This window comes from Manis pentadactyla, chromosome 11, assembly GCF_030020395.1.
Source record: "Manis pentadactyla isolate mManPen7 chromosome 11, mManPen7.hap1, whole genome shotgun sequence".
Taxonomy (NCBI): Eukaryota; Metazoa; Chordata; class Mammalia; order Pholidota; family Manidae; genus Manis; species Manis pentadactyla.
In genome coordinates, this window is record NC_080029.1 from 120,069,214 (window position 1) to 120,094,863 (window position 25,650).

At 37.5% G+C, this 25,650-nt stretch overlaps 1 protein-coding gene across 8 annotated transcripts in view; it reads left to right on the forward strand.

The window, feature by feature from the left end:
* Positions 1 to 25,650, forward strand: part of BBS4 (Bardet-Biedl syndrome 4) — an 85,001-nt gene that overhangs the window by 23,579 nt on the left and 35,772 nt on the right. For 7 of the 8 annotated variants that reach the window (XM_036907789.2, XM_036907794.2, XM_036907791.2 and 4 more), the window contains exons 2-4: positions 13,148 to 13,199; positions 22,629 to 22,708; positions 24,763 to 24,826. In XM_036907789.2, coding sequence (XP_036763684.2) covers positions 13,148 to 13,199; positions 22,629 to 22,708; positions 24,763 to 24,826 — 196 coding nt within the window. Of the gene's footprint in view, positions 1 to 4,103; positions 4,173 to 13,147; positions 13,200 to 22,628; positions 22,709 to 24,762; positions 24,827 to 25,650 lie in introns of those variants that run through there. The other variant, XM_036907787.2, reaches the window with a different exon arrangement.

Below are 25,650 nucleotides of genomic sequence, written 5' to 3' on the forward strand. Positions count from 1 at the left end.
ACACGGGCAATAGAACATCCACGTACGCAGAAGATTTCTCTCAGAACAGGGGGGGTGAGGTTCTAAGCCTCACCTCTGTTGATCCCCAATTTCTCACCTGATGACTGCCCTGCGACTGTGCCTGTCTTAGGTTGTTGTTCCTCCCTTGAGGAATCTTACCCGTCTCTGGCTAACCAGTCATCTTCCGGGGCCATACAGGGAAATGTAAAGTTGGTAAGTGAGAGAGAAGCTTTATTGTTTGAAATGGTTAGCTTTTTATTTCTTTGTATATTTATGCCCTGTAGCTTCTATGCCCAGCATTTGTCTTGAGGTATCTTTACCACTTGGAAGAATTATGATACTCGGTAAATTTGATATGAGGCACGAATTCTATTTAAAGGTTGTAATTAGGAAGGAAGAAGAAAAGCTATAGAAGTAGCAGGCGGCAGAAAACATGGGAAGATTATTTCTTTGACATATCTTCTTGTAGAGTAACTTCAGCATGTATAGGTTTTAAGCTACTACTTAAATTGTGCACACACATCAACATAATAGGAGTATAGTTGCTTAACCAAAGCATACCTGTAATTACCAGCCATCTCCAGTGAAACCAAGAAAACCAGTTAGGCACCTTAGGCATTTGTGAAAACTTATCTATGATATGGTGGATATTGTCCAACTGAACTTGAACAGTCTGAGAGAAATCAGACAAATTAAAACAACCCATTCCTGGGGAATGTTCACATCCCTTATGTTCTTTTAACAGTAAATAGTCTGTAGTTGTAAGATTTTGGAGCGCTACAATTTGCACTTCTCCTAATTCTTGATTGAGTTCCAACAGTATAGATCCAGTCAAATTTGTTGTTTTACTGTATGCACAGGCCAGCTTAGATATCTCCTTCCTCATTCCCATGGCAAGTCCAGGAACTGGTGGGATGAGTGCATCTACAGCTGTAGCAGTGCGTGGATGTGTGGCATTGTTTTTATCTTCTCTGTTTTGTTGCTTATTTGTTTGTGCCCTCTCTCTTCCTCCCGATAAGTCTGGCTAAGGGTTTGTCTGTTTTGTTTATCTTCTTGAAGAAGCAGATCTTGGTTTCACTGCTTTTTTTTCTTTTATTTGTTTCTGGTCTAATCTTTATTATGCCCCTCCTTCTCCTAACTTTGGGTTTTCTTTTTCTTCTTTTTCTGGTTCCTTTAGTTGTAAAGTTAGACTGAATTTGTTCTTGTTTGTTGACATAATCCTTTAATACTATATACTTCCCTCTTAAAATCACTTTTTCTGCATCCCACGTATTTTGATCTGTTGTGTTTCTGTTTTCATTTGTCTCCATGTATTGTTTGATTTCCTTTTCTATGGTTTGATTTCCTTTTCCATCTGTTTGTTAATCCATTGATTATGTAGGAGGATATTGTTTAGCCTCCATGTGTTTGTGTTTTTTCCAGTTTTTTTCTTTTAATTGATTTCTAATTTCATACCATTGTGGTCTGAAAAGTTGCTTAATAAATGTTCAATCTTCTTGAATTTATGGTGTCCTAATATGTGTTTTTTTCTGGGGAAAAAATGGTCCATGTGACCTTGAAAAGCATATGTATTCTACTGCTTTTGGATGGAATGTTATGTCTATCTGGTTCAATATACTGTTCAATGTCAGTGTTTCCTTATTTATTTTCTGTCTGTATGATCTATCCATTCATGTAAGTGGTGTGTTAAATTTCCTCCTATTACTGTGTTACTGTCAGTTTCTCCCTTTAGGTCTGTTTATATATTTAGGTGCTCCTATGTTGGGTGCATATATATATATTTATAATTGTTATGTCTTCTTGGACTGATCCCTTTATCACTGTGTAATGTCCTTCTTTGTCTCTTGCTACTTTCTTCTGAACTCTGTTTTGTCTGATGTAATTATTGCTACTCCTACTTTTTTCTCTCTTGTATTTGTGTGGAATATCTTTTTCTGTCCCTTCACTTTTAGTATGTATGTATCTATATGTCTAAATGAGTCTCTTGTAGGCAGCATATAGATGAATACTGTTTCTTTATCCATTCAGCCTTCCTATGTCTTTTGATTGGTGCCTTTAGACTGTTTAAATTTAAAGAAATTATTGATAAGTATGTACTTAGCACCACTTTGTTAGTTGTATTCTGTTTTTTTTTTTTAGTTACTTTCTATTCTTTCTTCCTCTGTTGCTCTTTTCCCTTGTGACTTGATGATTTTCTTTATTGTTATGATTGGATTCCTTTTTTTATGCATGTGTATCTATTACAGGTTTTAGATTTGTAGTTAGTATTAGGTTCATATACGTTTACCATATATAAAACAGTGTATATTACATTGATGGTTGCTTAATTTCAAGCACATTACAAAAGTACTATTTAATTCTTCCACAATTTATGTATATGATGTCATAATCTCTTTTTATTTTGTATATCCTTTGACTAGTTTTGTGTATAGTTGATTTTACTACTTTTATTTTTTGAGCTTCATGCTTACTTTGTTAATGATTTACTACATTTACCGTAGGTTTACTGTCACTGATGAGAAGCATTTCAACTTAACATATTTCCATCTAAATAAGTCCCTGTAACATGTCCTGTAAGGTTGGTTTAATCGTGATGTATTCTTCTAACCTTTGGTTATCCGGAGAACTTAGAAATCTCTTCTTCAGTTCTGAATGATAACCTTGCTGGGTAGAGAGTTCTTGGTTGTTAGGTTCTTCCTTTCCAGTGCTTTGAATATTTCGTGCCATACCCTTCTGGTAAAGTTTTTGATGAGATGTCTGCTAATAGTCCTATGGAGTTTCCTTTGTAGTAACTGTCTGCATTTCCCTTGCTGCTTTTAAGAGTCTCTCTTTAACTTTAGTTTTAGCCATAAAATGGCAAAAAAACCCACAAACCTACACCTTACATTACTGTGTGTTTTGGAGTAGACACCTTTGGGTGCATCTTGTTAGGGGCTTTCTGAACCTCCATGACCTGGAAATCTATTTCCTTTCCTGGATTGGTGAAATTCTCAGCTATTATTTCTTCATGTAGACTTGCTAACCCTCATCTCTTTCTTCTCCTTCTGGGACCCCTTATTATGCAAGTATTGTTTTGTCTAGAGTTGTCACAAAACTCTTTTAGTATCTTCTCATTATTAGAAATTCTTTTTTCTCTCTGTTCCTCAGCTTGGCTACTTTCCACTACCATATCTTCTAGCTTGCTGATCCATTCCTCTGCTGCCCGTAGCCTACTATTCATTCCCTCTCTTGCTCAGTTATTGTATTCTTCATCTCTAAATGGCTCTTTTTTATACTTTCCATCTCTGTTGAAGTTCTTGCTGAGATAGTCAATTCTTTTCCCCAATTCAATGAGCATTTTTATGACTGTTCCTTTGAATTATTTATCAGGAAGATTGCTTATCTCTATTTCATTATCACTTTCTGTGGTGTTTTGTCTTGTTCTTTTTGGAACATATTTCTCCACTTCCTCACTTTGTTTGGGTCTCTGTGTTTTTCATTGTATTACATAGATCAGCTATGACTCCTGGTCTTGAAAATAGTGGTTTTATGGGTCCTGTGATGCCCAGAAGCACAAACCTTGTGTTCACCAGAACCCAGGTCTTTGTTGTGGCTGAGCTGTGGCTGTTGTTTGTGGGCTGTGGAGAGGGCCCACCTTTCTGCCTGTCTGCCAGGAATGGTGGATCCCCACTGCTAACCTCCTTGTGCCCTTTGTGTGATGTCTGTCATTTCTGCTGGGATGTATTGTGAGTGGGGCTACTCTGTTCCTGTCTATCAGCAGTTGTTGATTACTGCTGGGTTGAACATGCTGCGTAGGGCAAGTCCATAGGGGAATGACAAGGCTGAGCCAGTGAGCAGGTGTAGAGTTTCAGAGCTGACACCAGCAAGAATCTGGTTGGGCTGAGGGAGGGCTGGAGAAGTGTCAGATACCTGGTTGCTCTTCTCTGGAGACAACACCCTCAGACTCCTGCTCCTCTGGCACACTTCTCAAGGCTAGCAAATCTTTCAAACTGCTTCCTCTGCCTTGGATCTCAGAGGGATCGACAGAGCATACCAGTCCTCCATAAGCAACCAGAGTCTTGGTCCCCCATAGTGCTCCATCTCTCCTTGGTATCCATCCCTGCCAATCTTCAAAGCCCATGGCAGTGGGGACTCATCTTCCCGGAGCAGATCCCAAGGACCAAGTGTGCCAGGTACCTGAGCATGTATCTGCTCCCCACGCTGTTCCTCTCCCTCCTGCTTGTGGGCTGTGATGGGGGCTCAGATCTCAAGAGATTGCTACTCTGCCTCTTTATCTTTCTCAATGTGGTCTGCTCTTTTTTGCCAGGTGTAAACAGTCCGTTCTGCAGTTTTCAGGTTGGTTTTAGAGTTAGTTGTATTTGGTGTAGTTGCCTCCTTGGTGTATACATGGGATGAAGTTACCAGAGTGATCTCCTATTCTGCCATCTTCCTCCAACTCCCTTAAAATGTCTTAATGTGATAACTTCCATTTTTAATTGTTGTGAAGTCAGTTGTTGGTCTAATTGTCCTTTTTTTGTAGGAAATCTGTTATGTTTTTTCCTTGGGTTGCTTTTAAGAACTTATTACTATTTTCGGTGCCAGTCCCTCTGATATATCTAAGAGTGGATTTGTTTTCATTTAACCTGGTCAGGATTGGTTGAGCATCCAAAATATAAAGATTAATGTCTCATTACTTCTAGAAATTTTCAGCCATTAATTTTGCTTATATCATACCATGTCATATAACATAGAAGGTAGACATAAGAAAAATCCACTTCAAGATTTTCTGCAGAGTTATAGTGTAAGAAAGTATTACATAATTCTATTGTATTAGATTATGTGTCTCTAAAAAAATTGCCTCCTAGAATTGAGCACTAGAAAATTTCTGTGTAGATGACCTCATAACCTTCCTTTTATCAAAATTACCCCTTTTTTGGTTTGGCTGCTGAGAAGTATAGCATTAAGTATAATACTAATGTGAAGTGTCTAAGAACTAAGTACATTTATTTGTGCACATTTTATGCATTATAATTATACATTAACAATACACATATGTATATATTATAATATACATTATACATTGTTGATAGTTTGGGTAGCAAAAGTACACTTTGACATTTGTTTTTTTTTTTTTTTTTTTTTAGATAATTATTTTTTATTGAAGGGTAGTTGACACACAGTATTACATTACATTAGTTTCAGGTGTACAACACAGTGATTCAACATTTATATACATGATAATTCTAAGTACCAGCTATCACCATACCAAGTTGTTACAATATTTTGACTATATTCCTTATGCTATACATTACATCCCGGTTGCTTATTTATTTTACAATTGGAAGTGTGTACTTTTTCTTGGTTGTTGTTGTTAGGGCATCTCTCATATTTATTGATCAAATGGTTGTTAACAACAATAAAATTCTGTATAGGGGAGTCAATGCTCAATGCACAATCATTAATCCACCCCAAGCCTAATTTTCGTCAGTCTCCAATCTTCTGAAGCATAACGAACAAGTTCTTACATGGAGAACAAATTCTTACATAGTGAATAAGTTACATGGTGAACAGTACAAGGGCAGTCATCACAGAAACTTTTGGTTTTGCTCATGCATTATGAACTATAAACAGTCAGTTCAAATATGAATACACATTTGATTTTTATACTTGATTTATATGTGGATACCACATTTCTCTCTTTATTATTTTTAATAAGATGCTGAAGTGGTAGGTAGATACAACATAAAGGTAGAAAACATAGTTTAGTGTTGTAAGAGAGCAAATGTAGATGATCAGGTGTGTGCCTGTAGACTATGTGTTAATCCAAGCTAGACAAGGGCAATAAAACATCCACATATGCAGAAGATTTCTCTCAGAACAGGGAGGGTGAGGTTCTAAGCCTCACCTCTGTTGATCCCCAATTTCTCACCTGATGACCCCCCTGCGACTGTGCCTGTCTTAGGTTGTTCCTCCCTTGAGGAATCTTACCCGTCTCTGGCTAACCAGTCATCTTCCGGGGCCATACAGGGAAATGTGAAGTTGATAAGTGAGAGGGAAGCCTTATTGTTTGAAAAGGTTAGCTTTTTACTTCTTTGCCTATTTATGCCCTGTGGCTTCTATGCCCAGCATTTGTCTTGAGGTATCTTTACCACTTGGAGGAGTTATGATACTCGGTAAATTTGATATGAGGCACGAATTCTATTTAAAGGTTGTAATTAGGAAGGAAGAAGAAAAGCTATAGAAGTAGCAGACGGAAGAAAACATGGGAAGATTGATTATTTCTTTGACAAATCTTCTTGTAGAGTAACTTCAGCATGTATATATTTTAAGCTACTACTTAAATTGCACACACACATTAACATAATAGGAGTATAGTTACATAACCAAAGCATACCTGTAATTACCAGCCATCTCCAGTGAAACCAAGAAAACCAGTTAGGCACCCTAGGCATTTGTGAAAACTTATCAATGATATGATGGTTATTATCTAACTGAATTTGAATAGTTTGAGAAAAATCAGACAAATTAAAACAACCCATTCCTGGGCACTGTTCACATCCCATATGTTCTTTTAACAGTAAATAGTCTGTAGTTGTAAGATTTTGGAGCGCTACAATTTGCACTTCTCCTAATTCTTGGTTGAGTTCCAACAGTATAGATCCAGTCAAATTTGTTGTTTTACTGTATGCACAGGCCAGCTTAGATATCTCCTTCATTCCCATGGCAAGTCCAGGAGCTGGTGGGATGAGTGCATCTACAGCTGTAGCAGTGCGTGGATCTTTGTTGGGGTTTTTTGATGATCATCTTCTGGCATGAGTCTTCCCGAGAGTGCTGATGTTGGAAGTTCTCTTTCATATCGTTTCTTAGTTCATTTTCGGGGTAGCCAAATTAGGCTTTGATCCTCTGTATAAACACAAACAGACCCTTTGCCTACACTTTTATATGTCCTTTATATCATTGTGTAGAACTCATTAGAGGTCACCACATAGGAACTGCATTTTTTTTTTTAATCATTAATCTACACTTACATGACGAATACTTTGTTTACTAGGCTCTCCCCTATACCAGGTCCCCCCTATATACTCCTTTACAGTCACTGTCCATCAGCGTAGCAACCTGTTGTAGAATCACTACTTGTCTTCTCTGTGTTGTACAGCCCTCCCTTTTCTCCTACCCCCCCATGCATGTTAATCTTAATACCCCCCTACTTCTCCCCCCCTTATCCCTCCCTACCCACCCATCCTCCCCAGTCCCTTTCCCTTTGGTACCTGTTAGTCCATTCTTGAGTTCTGTGATTCTGCTGCTGTTTTGTTCCTTCAGTTTTTCCTTTGTTCTTATATTCCACAGATGAGTGAAATCATTTGGTATTTCTCTTTCTCTGCTTGGCTTGTTTCACTGAGCAAAATACCCTCCAGCTCCATCCATGTTGCTGCAAATGGTTGGATTTGCCCTTTTCTTATGGCTGAGTAGTATTCCATTGTGTATATGTACCACATCTTCTTTATCCATTCATCTATCGATGGACAGGTTGCTTCCAATTCTTGGCTATTGTAAATAGTGCTGCGATAAACATAGGGGTGCACTGATCTTTCTCATACTTGATTGCTGCATTCTTAGGGTAAATTCCTAGGAGTGCAATTCCTGGGTCAAATGGTAAGTCTGTTTTGAGCATTTTGATGTACCTCCATACTGCTTTCCACAATGGTTGAACAAGTTTACATTCCCACCAGCAGTGTAGGAGGGTTCCCCTTTCTCCACAGCCTCGCCAACATTTGTTGTTGTTTGTCTTTTGGATGGCAGCCATCCTTACTGGTGTGAGGTGATACCTCATTGTAGTTTTAATTTGCATTTCTCTGATAATTAGCGATGTGGAGCATCTTTTCATGTGTCTGTTGGCCATCTGTATTTCTTTTTTGGAGAACCGTCTGTTCAGTTCCTTTGTCCATTTTTTAATTGGGTTATTTGTTTTTTGTTTGTTGAGGCGTGTGAGCTCTTTATATATTCTGGACGTCAAGCCTTTATCGGATGTGTCATTTTCAAAGATATTCTCCGATACTGTAGGGTTTCTTTTTGTTCTATTGATGGTGTCTTTTGCTGTACAGAAGCTTTTCAGCTTAATATAGTCCCACTTGTTCATTTTTGCTGTTGTTTTCCTTGCCCGGGGAGATATGTTCAAGAAGAGGTCACTCATGTTTATGTCTAAGAGGTTTGTGCCTATGTTTTCTTCCAAGAGTTTAATGGTTTCATGACTTACATTCAGGTCTTTGATCCATTTTGAGTTTACTTTTGTATATGGGGTTAGACGATGGTCCAGTTTCATTCTCCTACATGTAGCTGTCCAGTTTTGCCAGCACCATCTGTTGAAGAGACTGTCATTTCGCCATTGTATGTCCATGGCTCCTTTATCAAATATTAATTGACCACATATGTCTGAGTTAATGTCTGGATTCTCTAGTCTGTTCCATTGGTCTGTGGCTCTGTTCTTGTGCCAGTACCAAATTGTCTTGATTACTATGGCTTTATAATAGAGCTTGAAGTTGGGGAGTGAGATCCCCCCTACTTTATTCTTCTTTCTCAGGATTGCTTTGGCTATTCGGGGTCTTTGGTGGTTCCATATGAATTTTTGAATTATTTGATCCAGTTCATTGAAGAATGTTGCTGGTAGTTTCATAGGGATTGCATCAAATCTGTATATTGCTTTGGGCAGGATGGCCATTTTGACGATATTAATTCTTCCTAGCCATGAGCATGGGATGCGTTTCCATCTGTTAGTGTCCCCTTTAATTTCTTTTAAGAGTGACTTGTAGTTTTCAGAATATAAGTCTTTCACTTCTTTGGTTAGGTTTATTCCTAGGTATTTTATTTTTTTTGATGCAATTGTGAATGGAGTTGTTTTCCTGATTTCTCTTTCTGTTGGTTCATTGTTGGTATATAGGAAAGCCACAGATTTCTGTGTGTTGATTTTGTATCCTGCAACTTTGCTGTATTCCGATATCAGTTCTAGTAGTTCTGGGGTGGAGTCTTTAGGGTTTTTTATGTACAGTATCATGTCATCTGCAAATAGTGACAGTTTGACTTCTTCTTTGCCAATCTGGATTCCTTGTATTTTTTTGTTTTGTCTGATTGCCGTGGCTAGGACCTCTAGTACAATGTTAAATAACAGTGGGGAGAGTGGGCATCCCTGTCTAGTTCCCGATCTCAGCGGAAATGCTTTCAGCTTCTCGCTATTCAATATAATGTTGGCTGTGGGTTTTTCATAGATGGCCTTTATTATGTTGAGGTACTTGCCCTCTATTCCCATTTTGCTGAGAGTTTTTATCATGAATGGATGTTGAACTTTGTCAAATGCTTTTTCAGCATCTATGGAGATGATCATGTGGTTTTTGTCTTTCTTTTTGTTGATGTGGTGGATGATATTGATGGACTTTCGAATGTTGTGCCATCCTTGCATCCCTGGGATGAATCCCACTTGGTCATGGTGTACGATGGTTTTGATGTATTTTTGAATTCGGTTTGCTAAAATTTTGTTGAGTATTTTTGCGTCTACGTTCATCAGGGATATTGGTCTATAGTTTTCTTTTTTGGTGGTGTCTTTGCCTGGTTTTGGTATTAGGGTGATGTTAGCTTCATAGAATGAGTTTGGGAGTATCCCCTCCTCTTCTATTTATTGGAAAACTTTAAGGAGAATGGGTATTATGTCTTCCCTGTATGTCTGATAAAATTCCGAGGTATATCCATCTGGCCCGGGGGTTTTGTTCTTTGGTAGTTTTTTGATTACCGCTTCAATTTCGTTGCTGGTAATTGGTCTGTTTAGATTTTCTGTTTCTTTTTGGGTCAGTCTTGGAAGGTTGTATTTTTCTAGGAAGTTGTCCATTTCTCCTAGGTTTCCCAGCTTGTTAGCATATAGGTTTTCATAGTAGTCTCTAATAATTCTTTGTATTTCTGCGGGATCTGTTGTGATTTTTCCTTTCTCATTTCTGATACTGTTGATTTGTGTTGACTCTCTTTTCCTCTTAATAAGTCTGGCTAGAGGCTTATCTATTTTGTTTATTTTCTCGAAGAACCAGCTCTTGGTTTCATTGATTTTTGCTATTGTTTTATTCTTCTCAATTTTATTTATTTCTTCTCTGATCTTTATTATGTCCCTCCTTCTGCTGACCTTAGGCCTCATCTGTTCTTCTTTTTCCAATTTTGATAGTTGTGACATTAGACCGTTCATTTGGGATTGCTCTTCCTTTTTTAAATATGCTTGGAGTGCTATATACTTTCCTCTTAAGACTGCTTTTGCTGCGTCCCACAGAAGTTGGGGCTTAGTGTTGTTGTTGTCATTTGTTTCCATATATTGCTGGATCTCCATTTTGATTTGGTCATTGATCCATTGATTATTTAGGAGCGTGTTGTTTAGCCTCCATGTGTTTGTGAGCCTTTTTGCTTTCTTTGTACAGTTTATTTCTAGTTTAATGCCTTTGTGGTCTGAAAAGTTGGTTGGTAGGATTTCAATCTTTTGGAATTTACTGAGGCTCTTTTTGTGTCCTAGTATGTGGTCTATTCTGGAGAATGTTCCATGTGCACTTGAGAAGAACGTGTATCCTGTTGCTTTTGGATGTAGAGTTCTGTAGATGTCTATTAGGTCCATCTGTTCTAGTGTGTTGTTCAGTGCCTCTGTGTCCTTACTTATTTTCTGTCTGGTGGATCTGTCCTTTGGAGTGAGTGGTGTGCTGAAGTCTCCTAGAATGAATGCATTGCATTCTATTTACTCCTTTAGTTCTGTTAATATTTGTTTCAGGTATGTTGGTGCTCCTGTATTGGGTGTATATATATTTATAATGGTTATATCCTCTTGATGGACTGAGCCCTTTATCATTATGTAATGTCCTTCTTTGTCTTTTTTTACTTTCTTTATTTTGAAGTCTGTTTTGTCTGATACCAGAATTGCAACACCTGCTTTCTTCTCTCTGTTGTTTGCTTGAAATATCTTTTTCCATCCCTTGACTTTAAGTCTGTGCGCGTCTTTGGGTTTGAGGTGAGTCTCTTGTAAGCAGCATATGGATGGATCTTGCTTTTTTATCCATTCTATTACTCTGTGTCTTTTGATTGGTGCATTCAGTCCATTTACATTTAGGGTGATTATTGAAAGGTATGAATTTATTGCCATTGCAGGCTTTAAGTTTGTGGTTACCAAAGGTTTAGGGTTAGCTTCTTTACTGTCTTACTGTCTAACTTAACTCGCTTGTTGAGTTATTATAAACACAATCTGATGATTCTTTATTTCTCTCCCTTCTTATTCCTCCTCCTCCCTTCTTCATATGTTGGGTGTTTTGTTGTGTGCTCTTTTTAGGAGTGCTCCCATCTAGAGCAGTCCCTGTAGGATGCCCTGTAGAGGTGGTTTGTGGGAGGCAATTTCCCTCAACTTTTGCTTGTCTGGGAATTGTTTAATCCCTCCTTCATATTTAAATGATATTCGTGCTGGATACAGTATTCTTGGTTCAAGGCCCTTCTGTTTCATTGCATTAAGTATATCATGCCATTCTCTTCTGGCCTGTAGGGTTTCTGTTGAGAAGTCTGATGATAGCCTGATGGGTTTTCCTTTGTAGGTAACCTTTTTTTTCTCTCTGGCTGCTTGTAATACTTTGTCCTTGTCTTTGATCTTTGCCATTTTAATTATTATGTGTCTTGGTGTTGCCCTCCTTGGATCCCTTGTCATGGGAGTTCTGTGTACCTCTGTGGTCTGAGAGGCCATTTCTTCCCCTAGTTTGGGGAAATTTTCAGCAATTATTTCTTCAAAGACATTTTCTATCCCCTTTTCTCTCTCTACTTCTTCTGGAATGCCTATGATTCTTATATTATTTCTTTTATATTGATCACTCAGCTCTCTTAAAATTCTTTCATTCCTGGAGATCCTTTTATCTCTCTCTGCATCAGCTTCTCTGCGTTCCTGTTCTCTGTTTTCTAGTCCATTAATGGTCTCTTGCATCTCGTCCATTCTGTTTTGAAGTCCTTCCAGAGCTTGTTTTATTTCTGAATTCTCCCTCCTTAGTTCTTGCATATTTCTCTGCAAGTCCATCAGCATGGTTATGACTTTTGTTTTGAATTCTTTTTCAGGTAGACTGGCTAAATCTATCTCCCCAGATTCCTTCTCAGGGGAAGATGTAGCAGATGCCGAAGCTTTCTGGGTTAGTCTTGTCTGGATCATATTTTTTTGCCTTTTCATGTTGACAGGTGCTATTGACTGTCAGCTGGGAGGGCCAAAATTTTCACTTACTACTGGCCTTTCTTTACTGGGGCAACTGCGACCCCTAGTGGCTTGTGTTGGGTAATTGCGTGTAGAGTGGGTCTTTGTGTCTTGCCTGGCCGGGAGGGAGAAATTTCCCTTTCTGTGGGCAGAATTTGTCTCAGGCTGCTTCTCTGCTTTCGCAGCGCCCGGTGGGGTGATGGATGGGGGGGCTGCTTGACTGTTTGCCTCCGTGAGGGGTCTCAGAGCTGTTGCCCAGGGGGTTAGTGCACCCGATTTTCCCTGTAATTTCCAGCTGCCGTACTGTGACCTGGGTTGTTTCCGTCAAGCTGTTAAGTCCCTGTCCCTTTAAGACTTTCAAAAAGCCCCCGCTTTTCTTTGTCACAGGGGCATCAGCTTCGGCACCCGCTCTGAGGTCTTACTCCCTGTTCCCCCAGTATCCAGGGCCCCCTGGGCATATACTGTGTCTGCGCTCTGGCCCGGATGGCTGGGGCTGGGTGTTCGGCAGTCCTGGGCTCCGTCTCCCTCCCGCTCTGCCTATTGTTCTCCTGCCTGGAGCTGGGGGAGGGGCGCTCGGCTCCCGCCGGGCCGGGGCTTGTATCTTACCCCTTTCACCAGTCGCTGGGTTCTCGCTGGTGTAGCTGCAGTCTGGCCACTGTCCTGCGTCTTCTGGTCTCTCTTTTAGGGCTAGTTGTGTTTGTTGTATTTTCAAAAGTATATATGTTTTTGGGAGGAGATTCCCACTGTCCTACTCACGCCGCCATGTTGGCTCTGCCTCGACATTTGTTTTTTAACCATATAAAAAATGATTCTTTGCACCTGTATGTGGCTAAAAGATTAATTGTGTTATTGGAGAGCTATTGTTTATGATGAGTTGAATGCTTTAAGTTAGCAAGATTTATGGTGGTGCCTTAACAAAGACTTCTTTCATTTCAGAGAACTCAGTTTCCTGCATCTGCCAAATCTCAAAAACCCTGGCTGAAAAAAGGTCTGTATGCAATTTCATTTTATGTATATAGTAGCACAGATCTTTGCCTTATTGATTCTTTGTATGCATTAGAGCTTTTTGAAATGTGAGTTTTGAGGAAAAGTAGTAATAGTCTAAATATTCTGCCATAAAGCTTTTATCAGATATTAGGTGATTGATTTTACCTGTAAATGTGTTTATTTAAATGGTATTTTATTATTATGTAAATATGTATTCATTTTCTACTTGTGGAAGAGCCACTGAAAGTTCCCATAGTACATATCAAGCTTCAAATAATCCTTATGTGTATGTCAAATAACTGTGCTTTTATGAAGTTTCATATAAAACTGAGTCTTGAAGACTGTCTAGTGAGTACCTTTGTTTTACAGAACTGCATTTAAAAATCTGATAGAGATATTATATATGTTATCTATATTTATTTGTTAATATTCTAATTAATTTAGTTTTATTTTACATAAAGGAACAGGATTCCTTCATTTGTTAACATATAAAGTCTTAAATTTGCATAAGATTGTAGGTAACTATACTGGAAAATTTCCCACGTCTAATGGACTGGGTGCACTTGCTACTCATTGGGCTGGAAAACACCTAAATTTTTTATTTAATCAAACAGACCATCTATTTTTATTATTTATAATTTTCTAGATGAGGAAGCTAAGGCTGAGTGGAAGGGGCATGACTTGCCTGGGGTCTTGTATGTAGCTATTGTCTGCATACCTGAATTACAGTTACCAGGCTAAATACATCCTTTTGCAGCATAGATTTTTCTGTTGTCTGCTAAGAGTTTTTTGTTTGTTTTTTTGGTACCATAAATCTACAGTTACATGAGCAACATTATTGTTACCACACTCCCCGCATCAAGTCCCCACCACATATCCCATTACAGTCACTGTCCATCAGCGTAGTAAGATGCTGTAGAATCACTACCTGCCTTCTCTGTGTTGTACAGCCCTCCCCCTGCCTCCCCCACATTATGTCTGCTAATTGTAATGCCCCTTTCCCCCCCTTATCCCTTCCTTCCCACTCACCCTCCCCAGTCTCTTTTCCTTTGGTAACTGTTAGTCCATTCTTGGGTTCTGTGATTCTGCTGCTGTTTTCTTCAGTTTTTTTCTTTATTCTTATACTCCACATATGAGTAAAATCATTTGATACTTGTCTTTTTCTGCCTGGCTTATTTCACAGAGCATAATACCCTCTATCTCTATCCATGTTGTTGAAATGGTTGTTGTTTTCTTCTTATGGCTGAATCATATTCCATTACATATATGTACCACATCTTCTTCATCCATTCATCTACTGATGGACACATAGGTTGCTTCCATTTCTTGGCTATTGTAAATAGTGCTGCAATAAACATAGGAGTGCATATGTCTTTTTCAAACTGGGCTCCTGCATTCTTAGGGTAAGTTCTTAGGAGTGGAATTCCTGGTCGAATGGTATTTCTATTTTGAGTTTTATTTTTTTTCTTCCCATCCTCTCCATAAGGGGCTGTCTCATTCACCACTGTATCCTCAGCACCTACACAATTCCTGACATACACTGCAGGGGCTCAGTAAATGTTGGTTGAATATGCATGTTTGTGCATAATAAATGTTATATCTCTCAACTAATACAATTTTTTTTGTAGATCACTTGCCCTCTCACTGCAGAATTTTTTATTTTCGGTATCATTAATCTATAATTACATGGGGAACATAATGTTTACTAGAATCCTAGAATCCCCCCATCACCAAGTCCCCCTACATACAGCATCAAAATTCTTAATCCTTGACTTCTTTACAGCCCTGGAATTGTGTTTTTCAGTCCCTTGACTCTTCCACGCTTGTGTGTGGTCTTTCTGCACTTTGGTGTAGTGTAACACAGGCTGTCTGTCCAGGACAGAAAATTGGTGGTGGGCTTTGACAGAAAAGTCTGAGTTCTCCTAGTTCACATTCCAAATGGCTTAATCCCAGCTCGATTGGTCCCATCGATCCAGAGTTGTTGACCAGGGTAGATACTCAGAGAGTGAAAACTGACTGCTTTAATATGATCAGTGGCTGTGACAGCTGGCATGAAAATTATGGCAGCGATCTTAGAATTTTTTGTTGTGGCTGATTTGGAGGATCTCAGATTCTGTGCTTAGTACTGCACCAGGCAATTGTCCTGGAAGAATCAAAGAAATTCTCCAGGAATCCCCTTACCTGACGCTTCATTTGTTATTCAACAAGTATCTAGAGACCTGGGAGAAATGTGAAAGCTAAAGTTTAGAGAGAAAGCTCCTGAGGCAGGCTTAAGTGGTAATCACTTCAATTGTCAAATTAGCTTTGACTGATCCCATTTCACAGGCTGTTTTAGAACCCACTTTTTCCTACTTAATATAATGAAAATATTTTCCCTCTTCTGAAAGTATTCTTCATGTCATTTCTAATGGCTGCACAGCACTCCATGTTATGCATGTCTTTTGGTTTAACCAGTCAATTGGAAAAATACATGCTGTTTTAATTTTTCCATTATTGATATTCCATGTGGCAAAATCTTTTGGGATACCCATGATTATTTCTCGGAGATAAACTTCGAAAATTTCTGTGTCAGCGTATGTGTATCTTTAAATGTTTTAAAATGGATTGCTAAATTACACTCCAGAAAGTACCAATTTATGCTCTTTCTTGATATGTATAAGTATATATATTCCTCTGTCACACCTTTACTACACAGGGTATTAACATTTTTTAAAAAGCAGTTTGTCAATTTGATTAATAAAAATAATATTTCACCACTGCCAAAAACAAATTGGGAAAAGAATACTTCTTTCACAAAAGAAATGACCAATGACCAATAAGTAAATGAAAAGATGTTCAACATAACTAGTCATCTAAATAATGTGAATTAAAGTCACAATAAGATGCTATAACATATTCACCAGCATGTCTAATATGAAAAAGACTGACAGTACCAAATGTACCATTTAGCTTTTGGCATATTTTACTTAACATAATGTTTTGAGATTTATACATGTTACTATTATATATCACTAATTTGTTCTTTTATTTTTGAAAAGTGCTGCCTAGTATCCGATTGTGTGAATATGCCAGTTTAGCTTTTCTGTTGATGAACATGTGTGTTGTTTACAGTTTTTCACTATTACATAAAAGCTTATATGGACATTATTTACGTGTGTGTGTGTGGCATGTGTTTTCATTTCTTTATAGTAAGTACCTAGGGAGTGAAATTGCTGGGACAAATATAAAGTGTATGTTTCATCATTATGAGAGACTTTCAAACTGTTTTCCAAGGTGGTTGTACAGTTCTACCCTAGTAGCAACAATTATGAGAGTTCTGGAGGCTGTAAACTCTTATTAACATTTGGTACTGTCAGTCTTTTTCATATTAGACATACTGGTGAATATGTTATAGTATGTTATTGTGATTTTAATTCACATTATTTAGATGACTAGTTATGTTGAACACCTTTTCATTTACTTATTGGTCATTGAATATTTCTTTTCTGAAAGAAGTGTTCTTTGCCCTATTTTTAAATTGGATTGTTTTCTTGTTGATTTTTAGGAAATCTTTATATATTCAGGATACAATCCTTTGTCTGTTATATGTGTTGTGAATTTTTTTCCCCATCCTGTGCTTTACCTTTTCACTTTCTTAATGTATCTTTTGATGATCAGAAGTTTTAATTTTGGTGAAGGCCGATTTATTAATATTTTTCTTTTGTGGTTAATGCCTTTTGTGTCTTGTCTAGGAAATCTGGCCCTTACTCTCAGACTGAGTTGCATGCCCTCTTCCCTCCTCTTCTGCATTGGAATAGCAGAAATAAATTTTTGACTGAGGTGTTTAATTTGACTCCTGACACTTCTTACCTGACATGGAACATACATGCAGAAAAGTGCATAAATCATAATTATACAGCTCAGTACATTTTTACAAAGGGAACATGTTCATATAATCATCGTTGTGTTTAAGATGCAGAACACCATCAGCATACCAGAAGCCTTCCTCCTGTCCTCTCCAGTCATTAACCACTCTTTCCAAAGGTGGTTACTTGTATCTAACTTACATCATGTAGGCCCATTTTGCCTTCTTCTGAACCTAGTAGAAATGGAATACTTCAGTATGTAGTTCTTAATATCTTTTGGTATTTTTCATTGTTATATAGTATTCCATTGTGCAGCTATACCCTAATTTACTCATTTTACTTTTGATGAATATTTGGGATACTTTCATTTTGAGATACTATATTTGAGTTACTTTAATTTTGAGATGTTATGCATAATGCCACCATGAAGTCTTGTACTTGGTTTTTGAGTACACATATGTACCTAGGAGCAGGATTGCTGGGTCACCAGGAAGGATATATTTAGCTTCAGTAGATATAAACAAACAGTTTCCAAGTATATTTAATATAATCCCCTTTGTATACATGTACACATGTACATTTGGCCATATACTTATATACATGATGTAACCACCAAATTCCTTAGAAAATATTCAAGAAATTATTCTACTGAAAAGGAGGACTTTAGAGGGTCTTTTACTTAATACTCTCTGTACCCTTTCAATTTTGCTTTACTGTAAATATGTATTTAAAAAACCCAACGAATTATTTTCTTTTAATTTTTAAATCTTGCTACTTTAACATATTGAAAGTCCTTTTCTGCTTTTCTTTTTAATAATAGAAAAACTTGAAAATCAGTATTAATTTTCTGTTGCTAAGTTATGTCTAGTTGACAGCCCAAACACTTAAGTTTGAAAATTGGAAAGTTCTTCACAACTGGCAGAAACTTGCTGTAGTTTAACGAAGAACCTTGGAGATGTGGATTATAGTCTTGCCTCTTCCATTAATTGGCTATTGAATGTGGGCAGATCACTTAACCTCTGGAGTCTTAATGTCCTCATCTGTAATGTTGTAATAGTCCCTGAATTGCATGAATCACTAGCCTCATGGAACATTCAGTGGTATAATATAGATACATATCAAATATATATATATAAAAATAAATTACATATTATATACATTTATATCATTTAGGTAATCATATATAAATAAACACGAAATTATATATATAAAAATACATATGGGGGATACACACATATACCTAGGTACCCCTAAAAAGAATAAAATGTAATTAAGTATTAGGTTTCAATATTAGTAAGTAAAATAATTTTAAATACTGTAGAATATATAGTGAAACTATAATTGATCTTTTTTCATGACTTTCTTCCTCATCCCACTGCAAGCTCATAAGAAGCAAACAAGTTGAATAGCAAATAATTTAATAATAATAATAATAATAATAATAATAATAATAATAATAATAATAATAATAATAAAAGCCATTTTCTAGCATATGTCCTTGGGTGAGTACTGATTCAGTTGCCTCCTCTTCCTCCTCCATCATCATTTCTGTACCTGAACAGAGATGGTATTTCTGCTGATCCTGGACCTTTTGCCTGCAGATCCAGTTCTCACCCTTCCTTCTCTGCTGTGCATTGTGAGGAGCTGACCCTGGCAGGCTTCATTCCTTCCCAGGCTACTGGGTCAGCAGGTTCTGGCTGGATTGGGAATTGGAGGACCTGGCAGGAGATGGGAGGGCAGAAGGGAGGGGGAGCAGGGCTAGCCCCTCTTTCTCTCTGCTTGGGAAATTGGAAGGCTGTAGTGGTCTGTGGAAGCATCTCATCTGTTGCTTCTGCCAGTCAGCGCATCTTGTTTTCAGCTTTCTCCAGGTGACTCCAGCCTTGGATGCTGGTAGCAATACCTTTTTTCCTTTTTCCTACAGCCTAGAGGTGGTAGTGGCTTTTTGCTCCCAAGCTAACCTCTGATTTTCCTGTGTTGAGCCTCTCATTTCCTCCATGACCTGTTCACTGCATCAAACTCCCTCAGCTTTAGATCCTCAGGTGGTTTCCATGTTTCCTCATTACACCCCGACTAATACAGAGCTGAAATTGGTAGTAATAAATTTGTCTGATATTTACATTCTTTTCAAGATATACCTTTTGATGTCCCAAGTAATATATCAAGGTAGAAAAGTGTTATAATTCCTCTTAAAACTTGAGGAAATTAACATTTATTGAATGATCACTTCCTTTTTTCCCACAGTTTTCTAGTGGAAATTATAGGGGGAAAATGGAAGCCCAGAGAAGTTAAATAACTTGCTCTAGGTTCCATAGAAGGCTAGTATTGAATCAAAACTAGAAGTTTACATACAAAAAGTCTATGTGCTGCACATCTGCTAGTCCTGGAAGAGATCCTTTATCAGAGTGTTCATTTATAATGTGCTTACAAAAGCCTTAGTCATTTTAGAAAATTTTTCAACTAAAAATTCAAAGCATAATAATTTTCTGCTTAGCCCTCATATATCCAGCTTGCTATTCCTTAACTTAATCAAAGTTTAATGTAAAGGTTTGAGTTAGGGCTATTCCTAAGGAAACTTAGCACCTAGGAAAATTACTAGGGCAAATGTCATGTTTATTTGGTTATGGAATTGTTTAAGGTGTAAGTCTGTCATATCCTTAGAGGAGGAAAGAAGGAGAATAGATGTCACAAAAGAGTGGAATGGGGGCACGAGAAGAGAAGGACCAAGGGAGTATTGTTGCCAGTTTGCCAGCCTTCCACCATTACTGCCTCCATGATGGTGGAGGGGCAGTGTGCGAGCTGAGATAGGAATAAGGTGTTCGTACACCCGCTGAAAGGCTTTACCTTGTCTTCACTGATGATGGCGGGGTGGGGGTGAGGTGCTGGGGGGCAGTGTGGGAGCAAGGTCTTTTTTACAGTCAGCTGAAAGGCATCGCTTTGCCTTTCTCATGGGCAGGCCACCTGACCTCTGTGGTAATACAGGCTTATAAGGTGTAGCTTTGGTGGGGACCACCATGCTCTGCTATATAATGGAGGACTCTACTTTGCACTTACATGCCTATCTTTTTTAGAGGGTCTTTCAAATGGGTAATTCTCATAATACTTGTGAAAGCATATAAGAACCAGTATCCCTGTCTGTAAGGGGAATTGGAGTGAGCAATGATTTGGAATATAAGAAATTCGACTTACACATTTACAGATAAAATTCTAAATTCAGGCTTCATAAACTAGGGTTTTCTAAGGCATTCAGAATTCCTTCATCTTTAAAAATTAATAATGATAATAAAAATAACAGCAATAGCTAAATGCTTCTTTTGGCCTTACTATGTACCAGACACTATTTGAACCTCTTTATATATGTTGTCATTGATCTTCACAACTCTATAACAATACTTTATTCCCTTATTTTCCTATTTAAAAATGTAGTCCCTTGCCCTGTACTACCTATCCCTCTTCCCTGCTTTTTTCCATAGAAAAATGTCTCTCATAAATATATATAACTTGTTTGATTATCACTTATTCCTTGTGCTAGTACTCTCCATTCTCACTGTCCCCCATATCCCTAGGGCCTAGAACAGTCCCCAGCACATGGTAGGTACTCTGTGAATATTTTTTGAATGAATGAATGAATGGGTGAGCCTCTATTTTATAGATGAGGAAACAGTAAATTTAGATCACACAGTTGGTAATAGGACGATTATGAAACCCTGAAATGATTTCTAAAGTCTTTGCTGATTCTACTGTTCTTTTAGCTTTTAGATAAACTATCTCTCCAGGAATGTGAAATGACGTTTAAGCATTTGGGTTTGTGGTGCCTTCCTTCTAATCCAGAGGCTCCATTTCATGAGCCTCTGGGCAATTGAGCTACTTTACAAGTTGAACATTTTTTTCTCCATTCTTCGCCTAGGGAATACAAAAAATTACTCCTCTTCTATTGTGAAATTTTAGTAATAGGCAAGACTCAAATTTGCATTTCATAATCTTTTAGGCTGTAGAAGCAATAATGTTTAGTGATATTGTAAATCCAAAGGGTTCAGTGTCTCCTTCACTTTTACTCTTTCTTCTTAGAGGGTAGGTGACAGAGGGATAGGCCATGCAACTGAGTCTTGGTCAAAGCTTTCTCAGTAAGCCACCTGTCCTAGAACTATTCATCTTGGTATATTTATTTTCACACTTTATCTGCATGTACACACACACATACAAGCCCTTAAACTCGGTGATTTCTATGGCCTTTTGTAGGAATTTTAATTCTGGAAGTGATTAGACAGAAAATGAATGGCCAAGATCTGATGAGTGATGGGGCTTGGGGGAAGAGAAGGGAGAAAACAAAGGTCACCAAAGAATCTCAGATAGGCCCATGCTGAATAGAAGAGGGGTGGTCCCATGCCAAGAATGTAGGTAATTGGAAGATAAAGAGCCAATTGCTGAACACCTCATCTTTTTTTTGTTTCTTTCATGTGGCATATAAAATCATTTCCATATTTTCTGTCATAATTTCATCTTATAAATTCCATTGATATTTCCTATTCTTGGGGAGGAAAAGGAAGCATTATTTCTTAATTTTTGAGCTCTGGCAACATTAATTATGGGTTCCAGCTTCTCTGTCCTGTCATATTGTGGATATAAAAGTCTTAGGTTTTCTGTTGCTACATCTCCTAAGGTTCTGGAATGGAGTGTTTACAAATAAATACAAATCATTTCCCTCTCTTTCCTTGCTGTACCCTTTCTTTTACATTTTCAAATATCAGGGGATATCTTAAGCATGTCTTAAAGTACATTAAAAATACAAACATTGATGTACTCACTGGCCAAATTTAATAAATAAAACAATTTAGCCATGTATACTTTAGAACTTTTTTTTTCCAGAAATAAAGCATTAAAGAGCTGAAGTCTCCTTTTGTCTTTTCCTAATCCCATTGCTTCATCTCCCTTCCTTGAGATCACCACTGTTTTGAGGTTGATATGAATCCTTCTCCTCCTTGTTTCCATGAAAAAGTAATTCCATAATGAATTTTTGCCTGTATTTTAAACTTTTGCATTCAAAGAGATAGTAATTCATTTTATAGTTTATCATTTTCAATGACTCATAGATTTTTTTAAATTCCTGGGCAATAGTATAGTATTTTTTACATTTGAGCTATCTCTAAGACTGTATTTAACTATTTTTGGTTCTCTATCAGATGTGATACACTATATTTTATAAATAAAATGTGTGTGTGTATATATATATATTTTTCAGAACATTCTGAAATATTCCTTACAAAGTCTTCTTATTCACCTTCCATAACTAAGGCGGTGGGGAGAGAGAGGAGACAGAATGATTTTTTTTTTCAGGCTAAGTTAGCATTTGAGATACTGACATTATAAGCCACAAAAACTGAAGAGAAGCATATATTCAGTGTTTGATACAGGACAAATATCTGTTAGTTTAATCTGTAACTTTTGATGCACTATATTCTTAGGGTTAGCAGCATGAAGAATTGAATGTGATAACTGCAATATGCTGTGGTTAGTTTAGACATGAGGACAATGCTAAAGGAGAAAATCTAACAATGACTGTTGTTTATTTTGTTAAAATATGCTACCAGCTCCAGAGTTCCCTATTTTGGAGAAGCTGAACTGGTTGATACATCTCCACTATATCCGTAAGGATTATGAAGCATGCAAGGTGAGAGGTTGCAATGACAGAGACAATGGGAGGCTGGTTGGATTAGGTAGCTAACAGTGTCTGTCTCATGGAGTTTGTGGCAGTTTATATCCCACTAATAATGTGTGAATTCCTCTCTCCCTACAGTTTATATATTGGTTAGCTTTTGCTATGATAATGCTGCTCAAAAAAAAGACAACCCTGTATTTCAGTGGCCTCCAACAACACACATTCATTTATTGCTCAGGGGCTTTCAGATTGGCTGTGGGCCAGCTGGATTCACTAAAAGTCATGGGTCATGTTCAGGTGTGTTCCACGTGTCTTCTCATTTCAAGACCAGGCTGATGGGGCAGCCCCTCTCTGGGGCTTGGTGCAGTAGCAGAGGGCAGATGTTCAACACAGCATAGTACTTAATTTTTTGATCCCTGAATAGGTGAAAAATGGTATTTCTCTGAGTTTTATAATTCTCTTATTATGGTGAACCTGCTCATCTTTGTATATTTAAAACCATTTGTATTTCTTTTTTTCTAAATGTCTGTATCTTTGATAACATACAGTATATTATATACTACATACTATAGTATAAACTGTATACTCTATACTATACTATACTACATACTGTATATATGTCATATATACATATATATAATTCTTGCTGGCAAACAGTAGTATTAGTATCAACATATATCCTTGGTATTGTCTTTTTTGGCATACGGAGCTTTGTAATGCTTCTAAGGTTGTATTTTTAAATTTATATCTGTGGCACCTGTGTCTATGGCAATGCATAGAACTAGCAATGTTTAGTACAAATATGAATCTTGAAAAGTTTATTTCTTTCCTTCTGTGATATTGTCCTTTTGTTCTTTCCCTTTTCCTTTTTTGACCACTTTCTCTGTTTCCTTTTTTTGGCTTCTCTTGTTCTGCTTATTTCTTAAGAGTTGGGGTTATTCCTAGGTCCTCTCCTTGATCCCTTCCTTCTCTCTTCATTCCATATACTTGCTCCTGAACTTTAGACTAGTCTGATACCTACTGAATGTTTCATAGGCATTTCAAATTCACCTTTTCTGTAACTGAATTTATCTGCTTCCTTTCAAACCTATGCCTTCTGTTCCCCTGTCTCGGGGACAGGTACCATCCTTCACCCAGCTGTCTGTGTCAGAGTACCCTGACTCACTTTCCCTAATACAGTATAGATAGTCATCAAGTTCTGTAGATCCTTCTCTTACTATCTCTTGAAATTGTCCACCTTTTCCCCTCTCCATGTCCCCATTTTTTTTTAAGTTACCACAAGAATTCTTAGAGTTCTTAAACATTGCCTCTCTAATCTTGTCTCCTTTCCACCTGTTTTCAACAGTGCTCCAAAAATGATTTTTCTGTAGAGCAAATAAAATTAGGTTTCCCATGTCAAACTACCCAAAATTTCCCATCACTCTCAATCTTTTTAGCATGGCATTCAAAGCCCTTCTCTTTCTGACTCTCCTCACCACCTCAGCTTCTCTACCCGCTGCCAACATAGGATCTGAAACTGTTTACTCTGAAAAGCCTTCCCTTACACTCTCCTATATAGCACTCTAGGCTCAGCCCATCACAGTGGAAAGGCAGAGCCTGTATTTTGCTCATCAGAGAACCCCTAGCATCTATAATGGTGCGTGGAAATCTTTTCATATTTTTCTTAGCTTACCCAGTTAGATCCTAGATAGGGAATAGCAAACTTTTTCCTGTATGGGGCCAGATAGTAAGTATCTTAGGCCACATATAGTCTCTGTCTCATATTCTTCATCTTCTCTTATTTTTTTAAATAACTCTTTAAAAATGTAAAACTGCTTTTAGCCTGAGAGCTGTACAAAAATAGGCTATGTAGGTCAGATTTGGCCTGTGGCCTATAGTTTGCTGACCCCTGTTCTAGAATAAGTAATCATAACAAGAGAGCTGAGATTTTTAAAAATTCCAAATAATTGCTTTATTAGTAATTATTGGTATCCCACATTTCTTAAAATATGCTCCTTGTCTATGTCTACCTATTCTTAAAAACACTTCAAGACACTTCTCTACTACTCACAAGTATTCTTTTTCAGGCTGTTATCAGAGAACAGCTTCAGGAGACTCAGGGGTTATGTGAATATGCTATTTATGTCCAAGGTAAGACATATATTTCTTCTGTTCTTGTTAGAGGATTGAACTCTTTACTTAGAGTCTGGTAAAAGAGTGAAACAACTTAGGAAATACTTAAATTTAAGTAGATGTTCCACAAAGGTCTTACTCAATATTACTGTTTTTTTGAGATTGGCCCATAATTTTTATGCTGGATTTGACCTAAGAAATGACTTGTTCTGTTGAAAAAAAATTTGTACAATCCTTCACCCTTTTTCTAGTTTCTGGCTAGTGTTTTCTAGAATGAATGTTAGGGTCCCTGCCTCATGCAGCAGTTTAGGCCTAGGAGAGGCCTTTGGAAGGGTTCCTGGTATTCAGGCTCAAAGAGATGAGGAAAGGCTTACCTTATTTTTTGTAAGGTGAGCCAGGATGAAGGAAAGAAGCCTAGACAAAAAAGCAGATAATAAGTGAAATTCAACAGAAACCAAATATAGGAACCACTGACTGAAATTTTACTCATTAGTGCCCAAAATAGCATTCTTAGATTTTCCAGGGGCTTTCTTTTTGACTTTGTTGTAAATGAATGGCTTTGTTACCATACATTTGTAGTCTTAAGATTAATATAGAATTTTCTGACATAATTGGCAAGATGTTGACACGTCTAGGATATCATGGCAAAAAAATGCTCTATTCTAAATATCACAAGTTCCAGACATTCAGTGCTAATACTTAAGTGTGTAAATTTTTCTGAAAACTTAGGCCTAGGGAAAATGATTGATTCTGATTGATTGTATACTGAAAACTAAGTCTGAAACATTACTGTATTCTTTGGCAGAATATTCTTGTTGGACTTAGGTTATTGATTGCACTTG